The sequence below is a fragment of the Falco rusticolus genome, chromosome 18, assembly GCF_015220075.1.
Source record: "Falco rusticolus isolate bFalRus1 chromosome 18, bFalRus1.pri, whole genome shotgun sequence".
Taxonomy (NCBI): Eukaryota; Metazoa; Chordata; class Aves; order Falconiformes; family Falconidae; genus Falco; species Falco rusticolus.
The window spans coordinates 451,681-468,145 of record NC_051204.1 but is presented as its reverse complement, the minus strand read 5'-3'; the positions used below and the strand labels follow the sequence as shown (position 1 = coordinate 468,145).

At 65.0% G+C, this 16,465-nt stretch overlaps 2 protein-coding genes across 6 annotated transcripts; both read left to right on the top strand.

The window, feature by feature from the left end:
- The first annotated feature begins 240 nt into the window (after positions 1-240).
- MPP2 (membrane palmitoylated protein 2) lies at positions 241-8,063 on the top strand. 5 transcript variants are annotated; one of them, XM_037411610.1, is made up of 12 exons: positions 241-341; positions 2,133-2,233; positions 3,161-3,313; positions 3,398-3,547; positions 3,827-4,054; positions 5,110-5,241; positions 5,585-5,690; positions 6,043-6,111; positions 6,274-6,435; positions 6,750-6,952; positions 7,040-7,168; positions 7,247-8,063. In XM_037411610.1, the coding sequence occupies exons 2-12, from the start codon at positions 2,135-2,137 to the stop codon at positions 7,421-7,423; spliced, it is 1,608 nt and encodes a 535-aa protein (XP_037267507.1). In that variant the 5' UTR covers positions 241-341; positions 2,133-2,134; the 3' UTR covers positions 7,424-8,063. The 5 variants fall into 5 exon arrangements, with proteins under 5 accessions (XP_037267507.1, XP_037267506.1, XP_037267505.1 ...); XM_037411609.1 differs by having other exon boundaries at positions 2,133-2,251; XM_037411608.1 differs by having other exon boundaries at positions 278-388; positions 2,133-2,251.
- Positions 8,064-9,369: 1,306 nt separating this feature from the next.
- Positions 9,370-15,358, top strand: LOC119158854 (all-trans-retinol 13,14-reductase-like). Its single transcript, XM_037411252.1, has 11 exons — positions 9,370-9,606; positions 9,722-9,904; positions 10,788-11,017; positions 11,950-12,145; positions 12,622-12,819; positions 12,920-13,045; positions 13,456-13,594; positions 13,694-13,803; positions 13,923-14,089; positions 14,746-14,905; positions 15,110-15,358. Exons 1-11 carry the CDS (start codon positions 9,429-9,431, stop codon positions 15,253-15,255), a joined length of 1,833 nt encoding a protein of 610 aa, XP_037267149.1. The 5' UTR covers positions 9,370-9,428; the 3' UTR covers positions 15,256-15,358.
- The last annotated feature ends 1,107 nt before the right edge of the window (positions 15,359-16,465 follow it).

The following is a 16,465-nucleotide window of genomic DNA, read 5'->3' as shown; positions in this document are numbered from 1 at the left end:
GGTGTGCTGGTGGGATGAGTCATGCCGGGGCCAGAGGCTGCGTGTGCCACAGGGCTGTGGGTGCGCACACGCGTGTGCAAGGGTGCGGCGGGCGCTGCCGGCTGGGCACCTGCCTGTGCGTGTTCGCTCGTGTGCGTGGGTGCGTGCGTGGGCACACGAGCGGGTCATGGTCCCTTTAAATCTGTTGTCGCCCCCCCCTCCCCTCCGCGGCGCTCCCCTGCTCCCCGGTTGCCACGGCAACAGCGCGGACCCGCACCACCCACCCGCCCCCTTAAAGGGGCCGAGCCCCCGCTGTCCCCCTCCCCCAGGCGCGGGAGGCTGCGTGCGGGGGGCTCCCACGGGTGAGCATGCACGGGGGGCGCGTGTGCCCGCGGGTGTGCAAGCACGGGTGAGCAGGCATGGGGGTGTGCATGCACGGGTGGGTGCGCACAGGGCGAGTGCCGTGGGCTTGCACGCGAGTGTGAGCATGCGTGGGCTGTGTGTGCACACATGGGTGTGAGCAGGCACAGGGGGGTGTGTCGGCGTGTGTGCACCCGAGCGTGCGTTCGTGTGAGCGTGCAGCAGTGAGTGCATGGGTCTGCACGCGTGTGTAAGCATGCACAGGTACTGCTGCCCCTTGGCACCCGCGGTTGTGCATGCTCACACACATGTGTGCACACAGATTCGTGCGCGTGCAACATGTGTCATTGTGCACGTGCATGCACGCGGCTCTCCACACTGCGCGTGAACGTGTGAGCGCGCACAGGCGTGTGTTTGCCCACACATGGTTGCCTACACGGGTGCACGCACGCATGAGCATGCAGAGGTGCGTGTGCATCCGCTGTGCACGCCTGCGTGAGCACGCTCACGCACACACCCGGCCGCGGGTGTGCAAGGTGTTTGCACGCGCAATGGCCGACGTGGCGCGCCCGCCCCGCGCGCTGCGTGTGCACGCGTGTGCAGGGCCCGCGTGTGCAGGGCCGGGGGGGCGGGGGGGGGCCGCTGTACCCGGATCTGGGGGGAGGCGGCAGCCCCGGCTCTGCCCCCGCAGCCATGAGCGGCCCCGGCAGAGGGGCGCCCCCTGCCCCCGCCAGCGCCCCCCTGGGCCCCCAAGGTAGGGGGGGGGCGGGGGGTGATGCCACGCAAGGGGGTGGTGGGGGAAGAGGGTGTTGTGGGTGTTCGGGGGGTGGGAGCTGGGAGCGGGGAGGTGGAGGGTTCTCTTGGGGCATACCGGAACCCCCCAGATATGGGGGGGGGCCGCTGTCTGGATTGCACAGCACTCCCCCAGCCCCGGGCTTCATCGTGAGCATCCCCCGCCATTGCAGCGCAGCCTCCTCGCCGTGCAGTGCTCCCGCTTGCAGCACAGCCCCGGGGGCTTTGCAGCACCCCCCCACCCCCCCCATTGCCTCGCCCCCCCCACAATCACCTCCCCTCCCCCCAGCTGCACTGCACCCCACTCCCCTGCGTTGCCCCCCCAGCTGTATTGCAACAGCCGCATTTGCATTGCACACTCCCCACCCCACCCCCCGGGCTCCTGCCTGTACTGGGTGTGGCAAATGGGGAATGGGGAATGCCCTCCCTGCCCTGGGGGGCTTCTGAGGGATTCCCCCCCCTCCCCATAGTGCTGGCTTGGGGGAAAAGCTCCTCGTGGCCCCTGCTGCATGGGCCGGGGGTCCAGTGCAAATCCCTGCAGGTGGGGGGAGGTTGGGGGGACAGTGGTTCCATGTGCAGGTGAGCTCTTTCCATGCTGCTGGGGGCTCCTTGGTTGGGGAAACTGAGGCTCTGGGGGGCTGTGGTGCTGAGCAGCCAGGATTAGACACCCCCCTGGAGGTGTTGGGGTGCTCCTGCCCGCACAGGGGCTGCGATGCCCCCCAGCCCGGCAAGACAGGGTGGCCAGCACTGGGGGGCACATACACTTGTTTGTCCTTGCTGTAGGATGGGGAGAGGTCCCTGCTCCCGGGGACCCCCCCACTGTCCCCCTCATTCCTTGCCAGGTTCCATAACTGGGGGGCCCTGGGATGAGTGGGGCAGGATTGGGGTGCACAGCACCCCTGGCTGCATTTGACTGTCACCCATGTTGCTCTCTCCTGCTCTGCGCCCCCCCACTCTGTGTCTGTGTGTCCCCTGCCCCCCCCCCCCCCCCCCCCCCCCAGCCATGCAGCAGGTCCTGGACAACCTGATGGGGCTCCCCGGCACCCCGGGGGCTGCCGACCTGGACCTCATCTTCCTCCGCGGCATCATGGAGAGCCCAATAGTAAGGTCCTTGGCGAAGGTACGGTGGCGCAGGGGTGGCACTGTGTCCCATCCCCCCCCCCCCCGGCCCCCTGCCGCAGGTGGCAATGAGTGGGGCACGGGGGGGATGTGGGAGCCCAGGGGTGAGCACACGGGGGGCAGTGTGTGTGTATGGGTGCACGAGTGTGTGCATGCACGCACATGTGTGTGCTGTGTGAACATGGACGTGTGTATGTGGATGGACACATGCATGTACATGTGTGTGGATACATGGATGTCCGCTTGCGCGTGTGTGCATACAGGGAGGTGTCTGTGCATATTTGCACATATGCATGTGTGCACGCATGGAGGGGAGCGTGCACATTTGCACACGTGTGTGCATGCCTGTGTGTGAGGCTGCAGTGTTTCAGCAGCAGGGGAGGGCGGTCGCTTGGGGGGCTGGGGTGGGTGCTGGCTGTGTGCTGCCCCTTGGGGTGTGCATGTGTGTGTGTGTGCACATGCCTGTGTGTGTCACCTGCTGGCCATGCTGTTGAGGTGTGTGTGGCTGGCACCGTGTCCTGCATGTTTAACCAGTATGTGTGTATTTGCACCTGCGCACAGTCGTGCAACGATGCACGCGTGCATGCATTGGTGCAGCGATGTGTGTGCAAGGGTCTGCATGGACATGCATGTGCATGCACGCATATGTACTTGGGGATGTGCATGTGTGTGCATCCAAAAGGGTGGCTCTGCAATTGTGTGTGCATGCAGGGCACTGTGTGTGTGCAAAGGGCGTGCGTGTGCACTTGTACATGTGTGTGCTCATGTGTGTGCACAGTGGGCTGTGCCAGAGACCCCTGCTGTGCGCGGGGGGCTGCACCCCCCCGCCCCGCACTGGGAGCAGATGCCAGGGGTATTAGTGAGCGGGTGGGCGGGCGCGGGGGTCTCTAATCCCCCCTGGCCCCCCCAGGCCCATGAGCGGCTGGAAGAGACGAAGCTGGAGGCGGTGAGGGACAACAACCTGGAGCTGGTGCAGGAGATCCTGCGTGACATCGGGCACCTGGTGCGGCAGGACAGCGCGGCCGCCGAGCTGGCATGCATCCTGCGCGAGCCCCACTTCCAGGTGGGGCGTGCAAGGCCTGTGCGTGCAATGCACGTGCAAGGGTGTGTGCAACGTGGGTGTGACAGCCCTCCCTGTGCATTGCAGTCCCTGCTGGAGACCCACGACTCAGTGGCCTCCAAGAGCTACGAGACGCCCCCGCCCAGCCCCGTCCTGGATCCGGCCTTCAACAACCAGCCTGTGCCCCCCGACGCCGTGCGCATGGTGGGCATCCGCAAGACGGCTGGCGAGAACCTGGTGAGCCCGAGCCTGGGGCGCTGAAGGGTGCTGGGGGCATTGCGGGGTGCCGGGGGGCATTATGGGGTGCTGGGGGTGTTGGTGGGTGCTGGAGGACATTGCTGGGTGCTGGGGGTGTTGCTGGGAGGACATTGCTGGGTGCTGGGGGCATTGCTGGGTGCTGGCGGGCATTGCTGTGTGCTGGGGTGTTGCAAGGGTGACTGGAGGGTGCTGGGTGGGTGCAGCGGACGCTGTGGGGGGGACACGGCGTGGGGCTGACGCGGGGCTGTGCCCACCCAGGGGGTGACGTTCCGTGTGGAGCGGGGGGAGCTGGTCATCGCCCGCATCCTGCACGGGGGGATGGTGGCGCAGCAGGGGCTGCTGCACGTGGGGGACGTCATCCGGGAGGTGAACGGGCGGGAGGTGGGCAGCGACCCGCGGGCACTGCAGGACAGCCTGCGCCACGCCAGCGGCAGCGTCGTCCTCAAGATCCTGCCCAGCTACCAGGAGCCCCACCCGCCCCGGCAGGTACCGATCCCCACAGCTGCCCCCCCCATCTGCACCCAACATCTGCACCCCACACCCAGCACCCTGCCCACGGCTCCCCCATGGGCCTGTGCCTCTGTCCACATCTATCCCCATGCCACCCTGCCAACGTCCCCATGCTCACGTGTCGCACACCCCCTGCCTCATGTCACCCTGTCCCCTGTCCTCTTGCCACGTGCCTCAGCTCCCCCTGCATCCCTGAGCCCCACAGCCCCTTGTCCCCCTGTCCCTCTGCCTGTGTCCCCTGCACGCTGATCGACATCCTCCATGCCCACGTGCCCCATGGCTGGTGGGACCCCCGTGTCCCCCATGGTGCCCAGCACTGGTGAGGGCACCCAGCTGTGTGGTAGTACCTGCCCTGTCCCCATCCCTGCCCTGTCCCCATGTCCTCAGCCCTATGGCAGGACCTGGGTGGCAAAGGGTGCCCTGTGTGCCCCCCTCCCTGTGCCAGCCTGGCGCAGGCGCCTGCTGTCACCCTGGCTCCAGGGACAAAGCAGCACTGTCATTGCATCCCCTGGCACCGTGTGTCCCTGCACTCGGCTGGCCCCGTGGCACCCTGCTGCTGCCAGCACTGGGCAGGGGTCCCGTGTGCAGGCACACGCGTGTGCCCCGTGGTGTGTGTGTGCGTGGCTGCCTTTGCACGCTCCTGCACACATGTGTGCCATCGTGGGCACGGTGGTGGTGACGCTGGGCGCGTGTGTGTGCCTGTGTGTGGGTGTGGGGCTGTGCGTGGGCGCTGCCGTGGGTGCCCTGTGGGGCGCAGTGGCAGCTGCCAGTGCTGCCTGTGTGTGCGCAGGTGCTGTGCGTGCCTGGCTGTGCCGGGTGGCAAGGGGGCACCAGGGTGGGGGGGGTGCCTAGTGGGGTGCACAGGCGTGTGTGTGTGTGTGTGTGTGTGTGCGCGCACGCGCATGGCACAGCTCCTGCGTTTCCCACTGGCATACTGGGGAAACAGAGGCACAGGCTGGCAGCATCCAGGCGATGCAGAGCGGGGAACCCAAGTGGCTGGCGGCCTCCCCCCTGACCCCCCTGGTCCCCAGGTCTTTGTCAAGTGTCACTTCGACTACGACCCGGCCACCGACAGCCTTATCCCTTGCAAGGAGGCTGGGCTCAAGTTCACTGCCGGTGACCTGCTGCAGATCGTCAACCAGGATGACCCCAACTGGTGGCAGGTCAGGAGGGACCCTGGGGTGGGGGGACCTGGCCCTTTGTCCCCCTCCTGGTGGTATCCCCAGAAGCTGGCGTCCATGCAGGAGCAGGGGTGTCCTGGGAGCTGAGGGGTTCCCTGGGGCCTGGGGGGATGGGGGTGTGTCCCCGAAAACTGGGGGGGTCCCTGGAGCTGGGGAGAGTCCCTGGAAACTGGAGAGGTCCTTGGAGCTGGGGGGGGCTTGTGTGTCCCCGGGAGTTGTGGGGCATCCCTGTGGGGCTTGGGGGTTCCCTGGAGCTAGGGAGGGTCCCTGGGAGCTGGGGGGTCCCCATGGGGCTGGGGTCCCCACACGCAGTGCTGTCCCCCAGGCGTGCCATGTGGAGGGGGGCAGCGCGGGGCTGGTGCCCAGCCAGCTGCTGGAGGAGAAGCGCAAAGCCTTCGTCAAGCGGGACGTGGAGGTGGCCCCCACATCTGGTATGGAGTCCCACCCCAGCCCTTGGTGGGGACATGGCCCTGGGGGCACAGGGACAGGTGGTCACCTCCTGAGGGGGAGCACAGCGGGTCCCCTGCGCCCTATGGCAATGTCCCCATTGCCCCGTGGTGATGTCCCCATCCCTGTGGCGCTGTCCCTGCGGCAGGTCCCCAGTTCCCAGGGTGATGTCCCCACTGGCACTGTCCCTGCAGCAGGTCCCCAACTCCCCAGGTGATATCCCCATCCCTGTGGCACTGTCCCTGTGGCAGGTCCCAGTTCCCATGGCACTGTCCCCACGCCATGGCACTGTCCCTATGCCCGTCCCCAGCTCAGCCACCCCCTTGCCCTCGGCAGGGGCCCTGTGTGGCAGCCTCAGTGGGAAGAGGAAGAAGAGGATGATGTACCTGACGACAAAGAACGCCGGTGCGTGTCCCTGATGGCATTCCCCAGGGAAAGGGGGAACAGTGCCCAGGCTGTGCCCCTGGCAGGCTAGTGGTGGCACCTCGCAGGACGGGGTGCCCTGCGGTCCCCATGGCACCCAGCTCGAGGGTGCTACTGCAGGTGACAGCCCCATCCCTCATCCAGAGTTTGACCGCCATGAGCTGCTGATCTATGAGGAGATGGCCCGCATGCCGCCCTTCCGCCGGAAAACGCTGGTGCTGATTGGCGCCCAGGGTGTGGGGCGCCGCAGCCTCAAGAACAAGCTCATCATGTCAGACCAAGCGCGATACGGCACCACTATCCCCTGTGAGTGTTCCTGTGCACATTGCTGTCCCTGCCAGCATCACTGTCCCCTGCAAACATCATTTCCATGAGCATCCCTGTCCATGCGAGCATCCCTGTCGCCCGCCAGCATCCCTGTCCATGCGAGCATCCCTGTCCTCTGCCAGCATCCCTGTCCCCACCAGCATCAGCGTCCCTGGCACAGCCCAACCTGGCCAGCACCACCCCCCTGGGGGTGTGGGTGCAGCATCACAGCCTTGTGGCCATCCCCGCGGGCTGTGGGTGCCCCCGGGGTGAGACCCCTGGGGTGGTCACTCAGACAGGCCACCCTTGGGCAGACACATCACGGAAGCCGAAGGAGAATGAGAAGGATGGGCACGGGTACCGCTTCGTGTCACGGGGGGAGATGGAGGCGGACATCAAGGCGGGCCGGTACCTGGAGCATGGCGAGTATGAGGGCAACCTCTATGGCACCAAGATCGACTCCATCCGCACCGTGGTGGAGGCTGGCAAGATGTGTATCCTGGACGTCAACCCCCAGGTAGGGTACCCGGGGGAGGCAGCACACCAAGGGGGTGGCTGGGGCTGCCCCCGCCCCGGGGCTCAGCACTGCCCCCCTCCCACCCAGGCAGTGAAGGTGCTGAGAACAGCTGAATTTGTGCCATACGTGGTCTTCATTGAAGCCCCCGACCCTGAGACGCTGCGGGCCATGAACCGGGCAGCGCTGGAGAGTGGTGTGGCCACTAAGCAGCTCACGGTGGGTCCCAACCCCGGGGGGGTGGGGGCAGGCACACAGGGAGCGATGGGGAAACTGAGGCAGGTTTGTGCGGGGCAGGAGGCCGACGCCAAGCGGACGGTGGAGGAGAGCGACCGGATCCAGCGTGGTTACGGTCACTACTTCGACCTCAGCCTGACCAACGACGACCTGGAGCACACCTTTGGGCGGCTGCAGGAGGCCATGGAGCGCCTGCGCACCCAGCCCCAGTGGGTGCCCGTCAGCTGGGTCTACTAGTACCCCCCCGGGGGTCCCCACCACCTTTACCCCCCCTCAGCCTGACCAGGAGGGCTGCAGGGGGAGGAGGGTGGTATTGCCCCCACTGTCTCACCCAGTGTGATGAGCTTGCCGTGTTCAGCACTGGGGTTGGGGGGGGGAGGGGGGCTGGCTGGCTGCACAGTGCCCCCGCCACTCAAGCCAGGCTCCTGTCTCCCTCCTACTTAGCCCCACATTCATGGGGGAGAAGAACAGGGCAGTGGGGTCCCTCTGGGGGACAGACCCCCTCCACTGTGCCCAGCACCCACACAGCTAACTCACTGCCAGAACCTCACCCCCTCCCTGTGTTACCCCCGGGGACTGTGCCCCCCCCAGCCGGGGTTGCTGCGAGCTGGGGGGCACAGGGACATTGCGGGGGTCACCACTGTTGTGTGGCTCTGGCCCCTCGTAGCCCTGTGGCTCAGTTTCCCCATGGGAAAGCACGCCCCATCCCAGGGCAGCGTGTGGGTCAGGACCCCCAGGGCAGGGGGTGGGGTGGTCACACCAGCTGAAGCCACATGAGCTGCTGTGGCCCCAAGCCCCTGCCTTGCTGCACCCCCTCCCAGCAACCCCCTTTCACCCTGACCAGGATGGGGGTCCCTTTCTGTCCCTTTTGACCCCCCCACCCCTTCCCAAGTAGCAATAACCCCCCCCAGACCACCAGCCGGTGTGGGTTCCAGCCTATAATTAATCCTTAATTAACCCTGTAGTTAACCTGGGAGGTGCTGCAGCTGGGGACTTGCTGGGGGTGCCTGGGGGGGGGTGTCCTGCCAGGGGGTAACCCCAAGGGACCGGGACACAGAGTGCAGCACACACACATACAGGTGTGTGCCAGCGGGGTGTGTGTTCCCCTTCCATCCCCCCCCCCCCGCCACCCCCTATCCCAGTCCCCAGGTGGCTCCTTTTTGGTACTTTGCTGTGACTTTTATTAAAGGAAAGAAAAGTGTCGGGTTTGTCCCTTGCAGCTGAATCCAGCTGGGTGTGGGGCACCCCTGGGGGGGCACATGGTGTCACCGTGTCACCACTGCCCCACCCTGGCTCTCTCCCACCTGGTGCTGATGGGGTTTGTTTCTGCAAATCAGGGGTTTGCACCAGGTTGGTGCTTGGGGGGTGTTTGTGGGGCTGGGGGCTGGGGTGCGAGTGTGTGTGCGTGTGTGCATGTGTGCACATGTGTGTGTGCGCACACGTGGCTGTATTTGGGGTTTGGTGGGTGTGGGTGTTGGGGGGGTGGGTTGAGGTGTTTGGGGTCTGTGGGGGGGGTTGTGTGTGTTGAGGTGTAATTGTGTGTGCGCGTGTGCGTGTGACATTGCACACACAGGCCCTACTTGGTGCTGCCGGGAGAGGTCAGCAGAGCTGCAGGCACCGCAGCTGGGGGGGTGGGGGTGTGCACGCGGGGGGGGGGAGCAAGGGGGTGTGGGTAAGGGTGTGTTTGTACAGGGGTGTGTGTATGGGTGTGCCAGTGTGTTTGCACAGACATGTAAGGTGTATGGGTGTGCATGTGTTGGAGTGTGTGTACAGTTTGCTTGCACAGGTCTGTAGGTGTGCATGTGCTTCCTTGCACAAGTGTGGCTTTGCATGCATTTGCACAGTTGCACACCTGCATGCACGTGTGTGTGTGAGCGTGCATCACCCAGCATACCAGCACACACCCGTGCCACACACCTCTCCACCTCATGCACGCACGTGTGCACACCCAGCAGACCCTGTTCTGTGCACCCCTCAGCTGTGAGCTGCTGTGGCCATAGGGTGTCATGGCCATAGGGTGCTGTGGCCATAACACTGTCATGGCTATAGGGTGCCGTGGCCGTAGGGTGCCATGCCTATAAGGTGCTGTGGCTATAAGCTCCTGTGGCTTTAAGCTGCGGTGGCTATAAGCTTCCGTGTCTGTAAGGTGGCGTGTCTATAATCTCCTCTGTCTATAAGCTGCTGGGGCTATAAGCTGTAAGGCACCAGGGCTATACAGTGCAGTGTCTATAAGGTGCTTTGCATGGTGGCAGCCATGTGGGCCACGCTGCTGCTGCTGCTGGCTCTGGGCACGCTGGCACTGGGGTTGGTGGCCCACCGGCTCCTGGCCCCAGCTGGCAACCCCTTCACCTGGCCCCCCCCGGGCCCCCCCCGGCCACTGGTGACGGAGCCACGCGCCCGTGACAAGGTGCTGAAGCGGGGTGAGTGCTGGGTGTTGGGTGCTGGGTGCTGGCCATCCATCCCGCCTGTGCTGCCCACCTGTGTGCCCTCGTGTGGTGCCGGGGCGGGGGGGCTCAGGCACACGCGTGTGTGCAGGGTTCAGCGCCCACCGGGTGCCGCCGGAGCTGGACGCCGTGGTCATTGGCAGCGGCATAGGCGGGCTGGCAGCAGCGGGCACGCTGGCCAAGGTGGGCAAGCGGGTGCTGGTGCTGGAGCAGCATGACCAGGCCGGCGGGTGCTGCCACACCTTCCAGGAGCAGGGCAGCGAGTTCGATGTGGGTAAGGACCCCCCGGCTGCCCCTCCTCAGCACCGGCTGCCTGTGCCTGAGCGTGCAGGCAGTGTGCATGTGCCTGGGCGTGCAGGCAGCGTGTGTGTGTGTGCCTGGGTGTGCAGGCAGCCTGTGCCTGTGTATACAGGCAGTGTGCAGGTATGTGCAGGCATGTGCAGGCAGTTTACGGGTGTTTGCAGGCACGATGGGGGTGTAGCTCAGCGTGTGCATGCAGCATGGCTGCTGCTTACCCCCCTGCTGTGTGTCTGCAGGCTGGTTGCACCACTGCATGTATCCCTGTGCAACAGGGTGGGTGTGTTTGCAGTGCGTGTGCAGTGCAGTGCATGCAGTGTGCCCTGCTTGCACATTCAGTCAGTGTGGTTGCTGGCATGTGTCGCATGCCCCATGTGCACGTGCATGCAGTGCCTGTCCCTGTTCAGTGTCCACTGAGTAGGTATGGTAGCGTGTGCATGCAGTGTCTGCAGTATTTTTGCAGTGCATGCACTTTTTGCATGCAGCATGCACGCATGCACTGCTTGCAAGCAGTGTGTGCGCAGGCAGCACTTGCAGTGTTTGTGCAGTGAGCGCGCTGTTCACAGTGCGTGTTTTTGCTGTGTGCAGTGTGTGTGCATGCAGCCTGTAGTGCACGTGCAGTGCGTGCGCAGTTTGCTTGCGCATGTGCAGCTGTGCAGGCAACTCATGTGCTGTTTGCATGCAGCGCGCGTGTGCTTGCTCTGTGTGCAGTGCATGCATGCAGTGTGCGTGCTGTGCCTGCTGCCCCAGCCATGCCACCGCCCCTGGAGGTGACCTGCACCAGGAAAATGATAAACACTTAATTCCCCCGTGGGCCTCTGGTGCCCAGCCCCTGGGCTGCTGACCTCTAGGGCCCACAGGCATCCACTACGTGGGGCAGATGCACGAGGGCAGCATGCTGCGCGTGGTGCTGGACCAGCTGACAGACGGGCAGCTGTGCTGGCAGCGCCTGCCAGACCCCTACGACGAGGTGTGCCTGGGCCCCCGGCGCTACCAGCTTCGCGCCGGCAAGGCCGCCTTCGCCACCGCCCTGGAGGAGCAGTTCCCCGCTGAGAAGGCGGCCATCAGGGAGTTCATGCGGCTCTCCAAGGTGGGTGTCCCCACAGGGACCCTCCCGTGGGTGGTGGCATGTCCCCGGCGTGCAGTGCTGGGGTGCCTCCAGCTTGGGTGTGGGGGTGGTGGCACTGGTGGGTCTGGGTGGGGGCATGGTAGGGCCGTGTCTGATGGTGGTGGTGGGGAGGGGGCACTGGGGATATTGGGGACACAGGTTATGGTCATGGTAGTGACAAAAGGGATCATTATAGTGGGGACACTGGTGACGGGCATGGTAGGGACAAAAGTGGTGGTCATGGTGGGGACACAGATGACGGGCATGGTAGGGATAAAAGTGATAGTCATGGTGGGGACGCAGGCATTGGGTGTGGTGGGGTAAAGCAGTGGGGATGGTGGGGACGTGGGTGGTGGCCCTGGTGGGGATGGGTGGGGGTGTGGTGGGGCTTTGTGTGATGGTTGTGGTGGGGAGGGGGCACTGGGGATATTGGGGATACAGATGACGGGCATGGTGGGGATGAAAGTGATGGTCATGGTGGGGACACAAGTGATGGTCATGGTGGGGACACAGGCATTGGGTGTGGTGGGGTAAAGCAGTGGGGATGGTGGGGACGTGGGTGGTGGCCCTGGTGGGGATGGGTGGGGGTGTGGTGGGGCTTTGTGTGATGGTTGTGGTGGGGAGGGGGCACTGGGGATATTGGGGATACAGATGACGGGCATGGTGGGGATGAAAGTGATGGTCATGGTGGGGACACAAGTGATGGTCATGGTGGGGACACAGGCATTGGGTGTGGTGGGGTAAAGCAGTGGGGATGGTGGGGACGTGGGTGGTGGCCCTGGTGAAGATGGGTGCCAGGGACAGGGGTGGCTCTGGGGTCACAGCAGTGACAGTCATGAGGATGGGGTGGTGGCAGTGGTGTGGCCATGGCCATGGGAGTGGCTGGGGGTGACACGGGGCCGGTCCCTGTGCAGATGGCCTCGCGGCACGTGGCGCTGCTGGCGGTGCTGAAGATGGTGCCGTGGTGGCTGGCTGCCTTCCTGGTCCGCACCGGCCTTGTCTACTGGATCTCGCCCGTCTTCCGCATGGCGGCCACCAGCCACAGTGAGGCCGTGGCCCGGCTGACGGCTGACCGTGATCTGCGTGCCCTGTTCAGCTACCTCTTCTACGGTCAGGGGGCCGTTGTGATAGGGAAGGGGCTGTCGCGATAGGGAAGGTGCTGCCGAGATAGGGAGGGCAGCCTGGTGATGAAGGAAGGCTGTATTGCAGTAAGGGAGGTTGAGTCACAATAGGGGAGGGCCACACCGTGAGAGGGGATAGCACCGTCATGATAGAGGTGGGCTCTGTTGCAGTGGGGAGGGCTGTGTTGCAATAGGGCAGGCTGTGTCGTGATATGGGAGGGCCCTGTTGCAACAGGGGAGAGCTGTGTCATGATAGGGGAAGGCTGTGTCATGATAGCAGAGGATGTGTTGTGACGGGAGGGCAGCATTATGATAGGGGGGGCCATGTCAGGATCAGGGAGGGCTTTATCTTGATGAGGAGGGCCATGTCACGACAGGGGAGGCCAAGTCGTGATAGGGGAGGGCTGCCCCCTGTTGGGGCGGGGGCCAGCTGTGCCTGTGCCCCACCACCGTCCCTGTCCCCAGGCACGGCCCCGCAGGACTCCAGCTTCCTGGTGAACGTGCTGATGGTGCACCACTACCAGCGGGGGGCCTGGTACCCGCGGGGGGGGGCCAGCGAGATCGCCTTCCACACCGTGCCCCTCATCGAGCGCGCGGGGGGTGCCGTGCTGGTGCGCGCCCCTGTCACCCGCATCCTCGTCTCCCCCGCTGGCACCGCCGTGGGTGAGCGCTGACTCCCACCCCAGCCCCCTGCCATCGGGGGGGACGCGGTGGGCACAGGGGGGTGGTGTCCTGTGCCCCCCTCACCCCCCACGCCTCCCAGGGGTGGTGGTGCAGAAGGGGCCCAGTGAGGAGGAGGTGGAGATCTTCGCGCCCCTCGTCATCTCCGACGCCGGCATCTTCAACACCTTCGGCAAGCTGCTGCCCCCCCAGCTCCGCGGCCACCCAGGTACCGTGTCCCACATGCCTGCAGTCCCCATCATCCCTGCATCCCCAGCATCCCCGTGTCCCTGGTGTCCCCAGCGTCCCCGCATCCCCAGCATCCCAGTGTCCCCAGCGTCCCTGTGTCACCAGCATCCCCATGTCCCTGGTGTCCCCGGTGTCCGAAGCATCCCTGGTGTCCCCAGCATCCCTGCATCCCTGGCATCACTGGTGTCCCCCTGTCCCTCATGTCCTCAGCATCCTCAGCATCTCTGTGTCCCCAGCATCACTGGTGTCCCCCACATCCCTGTGTCCCTGGCACCACCAGTGGTCCCCAGCATCCTCATGTCCCTCATGTCCCCAGCATTGCTGTGTCCCCAGCATCCCCTCTGCAGGCATCGGGTGTCACCTCCCGCATCCCAGCCCATGTCCCCACAGGTGTCCGCTCCCGCCTGGCCATGGTGCGGCACGGCATGGGCTCCTTCCTGGTGTTCGTGGGGCTGCGGGGCAGCGCGGCGGAGCTGGCCCTGCCTGCCACCAACTTCTGGATCTACCCCCACAACGACTTGGACGCCATGTAAGGGGTCCCCAGGCACCCTGGGGTGGGCGCACGGCACGTGGTGTGGGTGCTCAGGGGTGCACATTGGGTGCATGGTGCTGCCCACTCTGCCTGCAGGATGACCCGCTACGCTGCCCTGAGCCGTGACGATGTCCCCGAAAACCTGGCCATGATGTTCATCACCTTCCCTGCTGCCAAGGACCCCACCTACGAGCAGCGGCACCCAGGTACAGGGTGGGGGGCCCCACCCCACTCTGTGCCACCACCACATCCCGGGCTGATGTCAGCACCGGGGTCCCCTGTGACGGGATGAGGATTGTCACCAGCTGTGTCCCCTGCCTCATAGGCCGGTCGTGCATGACGATCCTGACCATGGCACGGTATGAGTGGTTCGAGGAGTGGGCCGGGACCCGCGCCAAGCACCGGGGCCCTGACTACCAGCAGTACAAGCTGGCCATTGCCCAGCGCCTCCTGGAGCGGGCACTGCAGCGCTTCCCCCACCTCCGTGACAAGGTGATGGGGGTCCCCAGGGTGTCCCCTGCCACGCAGGGTGCCCAGCAGGGACGGTGTGTGGTGGGGACAGGGTGTTCTGCAGGGATGGGGGGGTTGTAGGGATGGAGTGCCTGGGTGCCCCATGGGGTTGGGGTGCCCCACCAGGAGAGATGCACAGTGGGGACCGGGTGTCCTGTGGGGTTGGGCTGCCCTGTGGGAACAGGGTCCCTTGTGTGGGTGGGATGTGTGTGTGGGATGTCCCATGGAAATAGGGTGCCCCACAGGGTTGGGGTGCCTCATGGGCATGGGTGCAGAGGGGGCATGGGGTGCAGAGTGGAGACTGGGTGCCCTATGGGGTGGAGTGCCCAGGCAGGGATGTGCTTGTTGGGGACAGGGTACCCTTTGGGGCTGGGGTGCCCAGTGGGGACAGGGTGTCCTGCAAAGCCATGGGACATCACAGCCCCCAGGACCTTTGCATGGGGTGGGCACCCACCAGAGAGACGTGGACTTGTTGTGGTGGGACCTGTTGTTTGGTGGGATGGGTCTACCTGTGTCCCTGCATGTGCCCCGTGCACCCCTGGGTGCCCCATGCACTCTGGCGTTCCCTGTGCACTCTCATGTGGCCTGTGCACCCCAACGTGCCCCGGGCCCCCCGCCCCGGGCTCCTGCTCGGGCAGGTGGAGTTTGTGGAGGCGGCGTCACCGCTCACCAACCAGCACTACCTGGCGGCCCCCCGTGGGGAGATGTACGGGACCGAGCACGAAGTCGGCCGCTTCAGCCCGGCTGTGGTGGCTGCCATGAGAGCCAAGACACCCGTGAAGAACCTCTACCTGACAGGTACGGGACCTGTGCACCCACGCCCCCATGTCCCCCTGTCCCTCTGTCCCCATGCCCAGCTCCAGGCTGCAGACAGTGTTCCCAGGGGCTCCCTGAAGCAGGGGATGTCCTCCTGAAGCAGGGCAACGGTGGTGCCCGGGTCCCCCACGCTGGTGGCTGTGTCCCCCCTGGGGGTGGCTGTGTCCCACTGTGGCTCATCCCCAGGGCAGGACGTGTTCAGCTGTGGGCTGGCGGGGGCCCTGCACGGGGGGCTGCTGTGTGCCTCCACTGTCCTGGGCCGCCTGCTCTACTTGGACCTGCTGCTCCTCAAGAAGAAGATCAAGCGGTGCCGGGGCCAGCAAGCGGCGTGAGTGGCTGGGGACACCTGCCACCGGGATGGCCCCGTGCCAGGGAGTGCGCTCCCCACTCAATAAACCCCAACATCCTGCTGGCCTGAGCCCATCTCTTGGGAAGGGGAAGAGATGGGATGGGGACAGGGATGGAAATAGGATGGGATGGGGATGGGGACGGGGATGAGGATGAGCATGGGGCTGGGGCTGGAAATGGGATGGGCATCAGTTGGGATGGGAATGAGATGGAGATGAGAATGTGATGAAGATGGGGATGGGATGGGAGGGGGCAGAGATGGGGATGTGGGCAGGGATGGAAATAGGATGGGATGGGGGTGGGCATGAGATGGGGATGGGGGTAGGGATGGGGCTAAGATGGCAATGGGGATGGGGATAGGGATGGGATCAGATGGAAATGGGGATAAGGACAGGATGGAGTTAGGGACAGGGATGGAGAGAGGGATGGGAATGGGGACAAGGACGGGGACAGGAACAGGGTGTCAGGGCCCTGGCTGACACATGCTCACATGCCCACCTGGCAAAGTCCCTGCAGTGCCAGGGTGCACCCACAGCTGGGGGTGCATGGATGGTGCAGAGCCCCCCCTGAATTTTCCCTCTTCTCCCTCTGTACATCCCAAGCCTCCCCAGCCCCTAAAACCAGCGTAGCAGGGAGCTCTTTTACACATTTAAAAATAATAAATAGGGAAACCCCTGCCATGCGCCAATGTCATGGTTTGGGGGGGAGGTGGACCCCGGTGTCCAGAGAGGGGCAGGACACGGACCCAGGCACCTGGATGGCACCAGGCCATTTGGATGCCTGGGTCCATGTCCCCCTCCCCAGTGCAGGCTGTCACCAGGCTGTCCTCAGGGTGGAGATGACCCCTAGAAGTTGGTCTGGATGATGAAGGGGTGCTGAGCCCCAGGGCTGCGGCTGCATTCGGGGCATGGCCCCTGCGGTGGTGGGTAGAGGAAGGGCTTTGCTGTCACCTAAGTGTGAGTGTGGGTCAGTGGGGGGGAGACTGTGACACCCCCCCGGCTTCCCAGGGCTGACCTCAGGAGACTGGAACTGGGTTCCCCCTTTGGGACATGGCAAGGTGGGGTGCATGGGAGCAGGGGAGGGTGCTCCTGGCATGGGGTGGCACATGGGCTTGTGAACCCTCATAGTCCCCCCATGCCCTGCTGAGCCCCATAATGCCAGTGTCCATCACCCCATAGCCCCAGCACCCGCCAC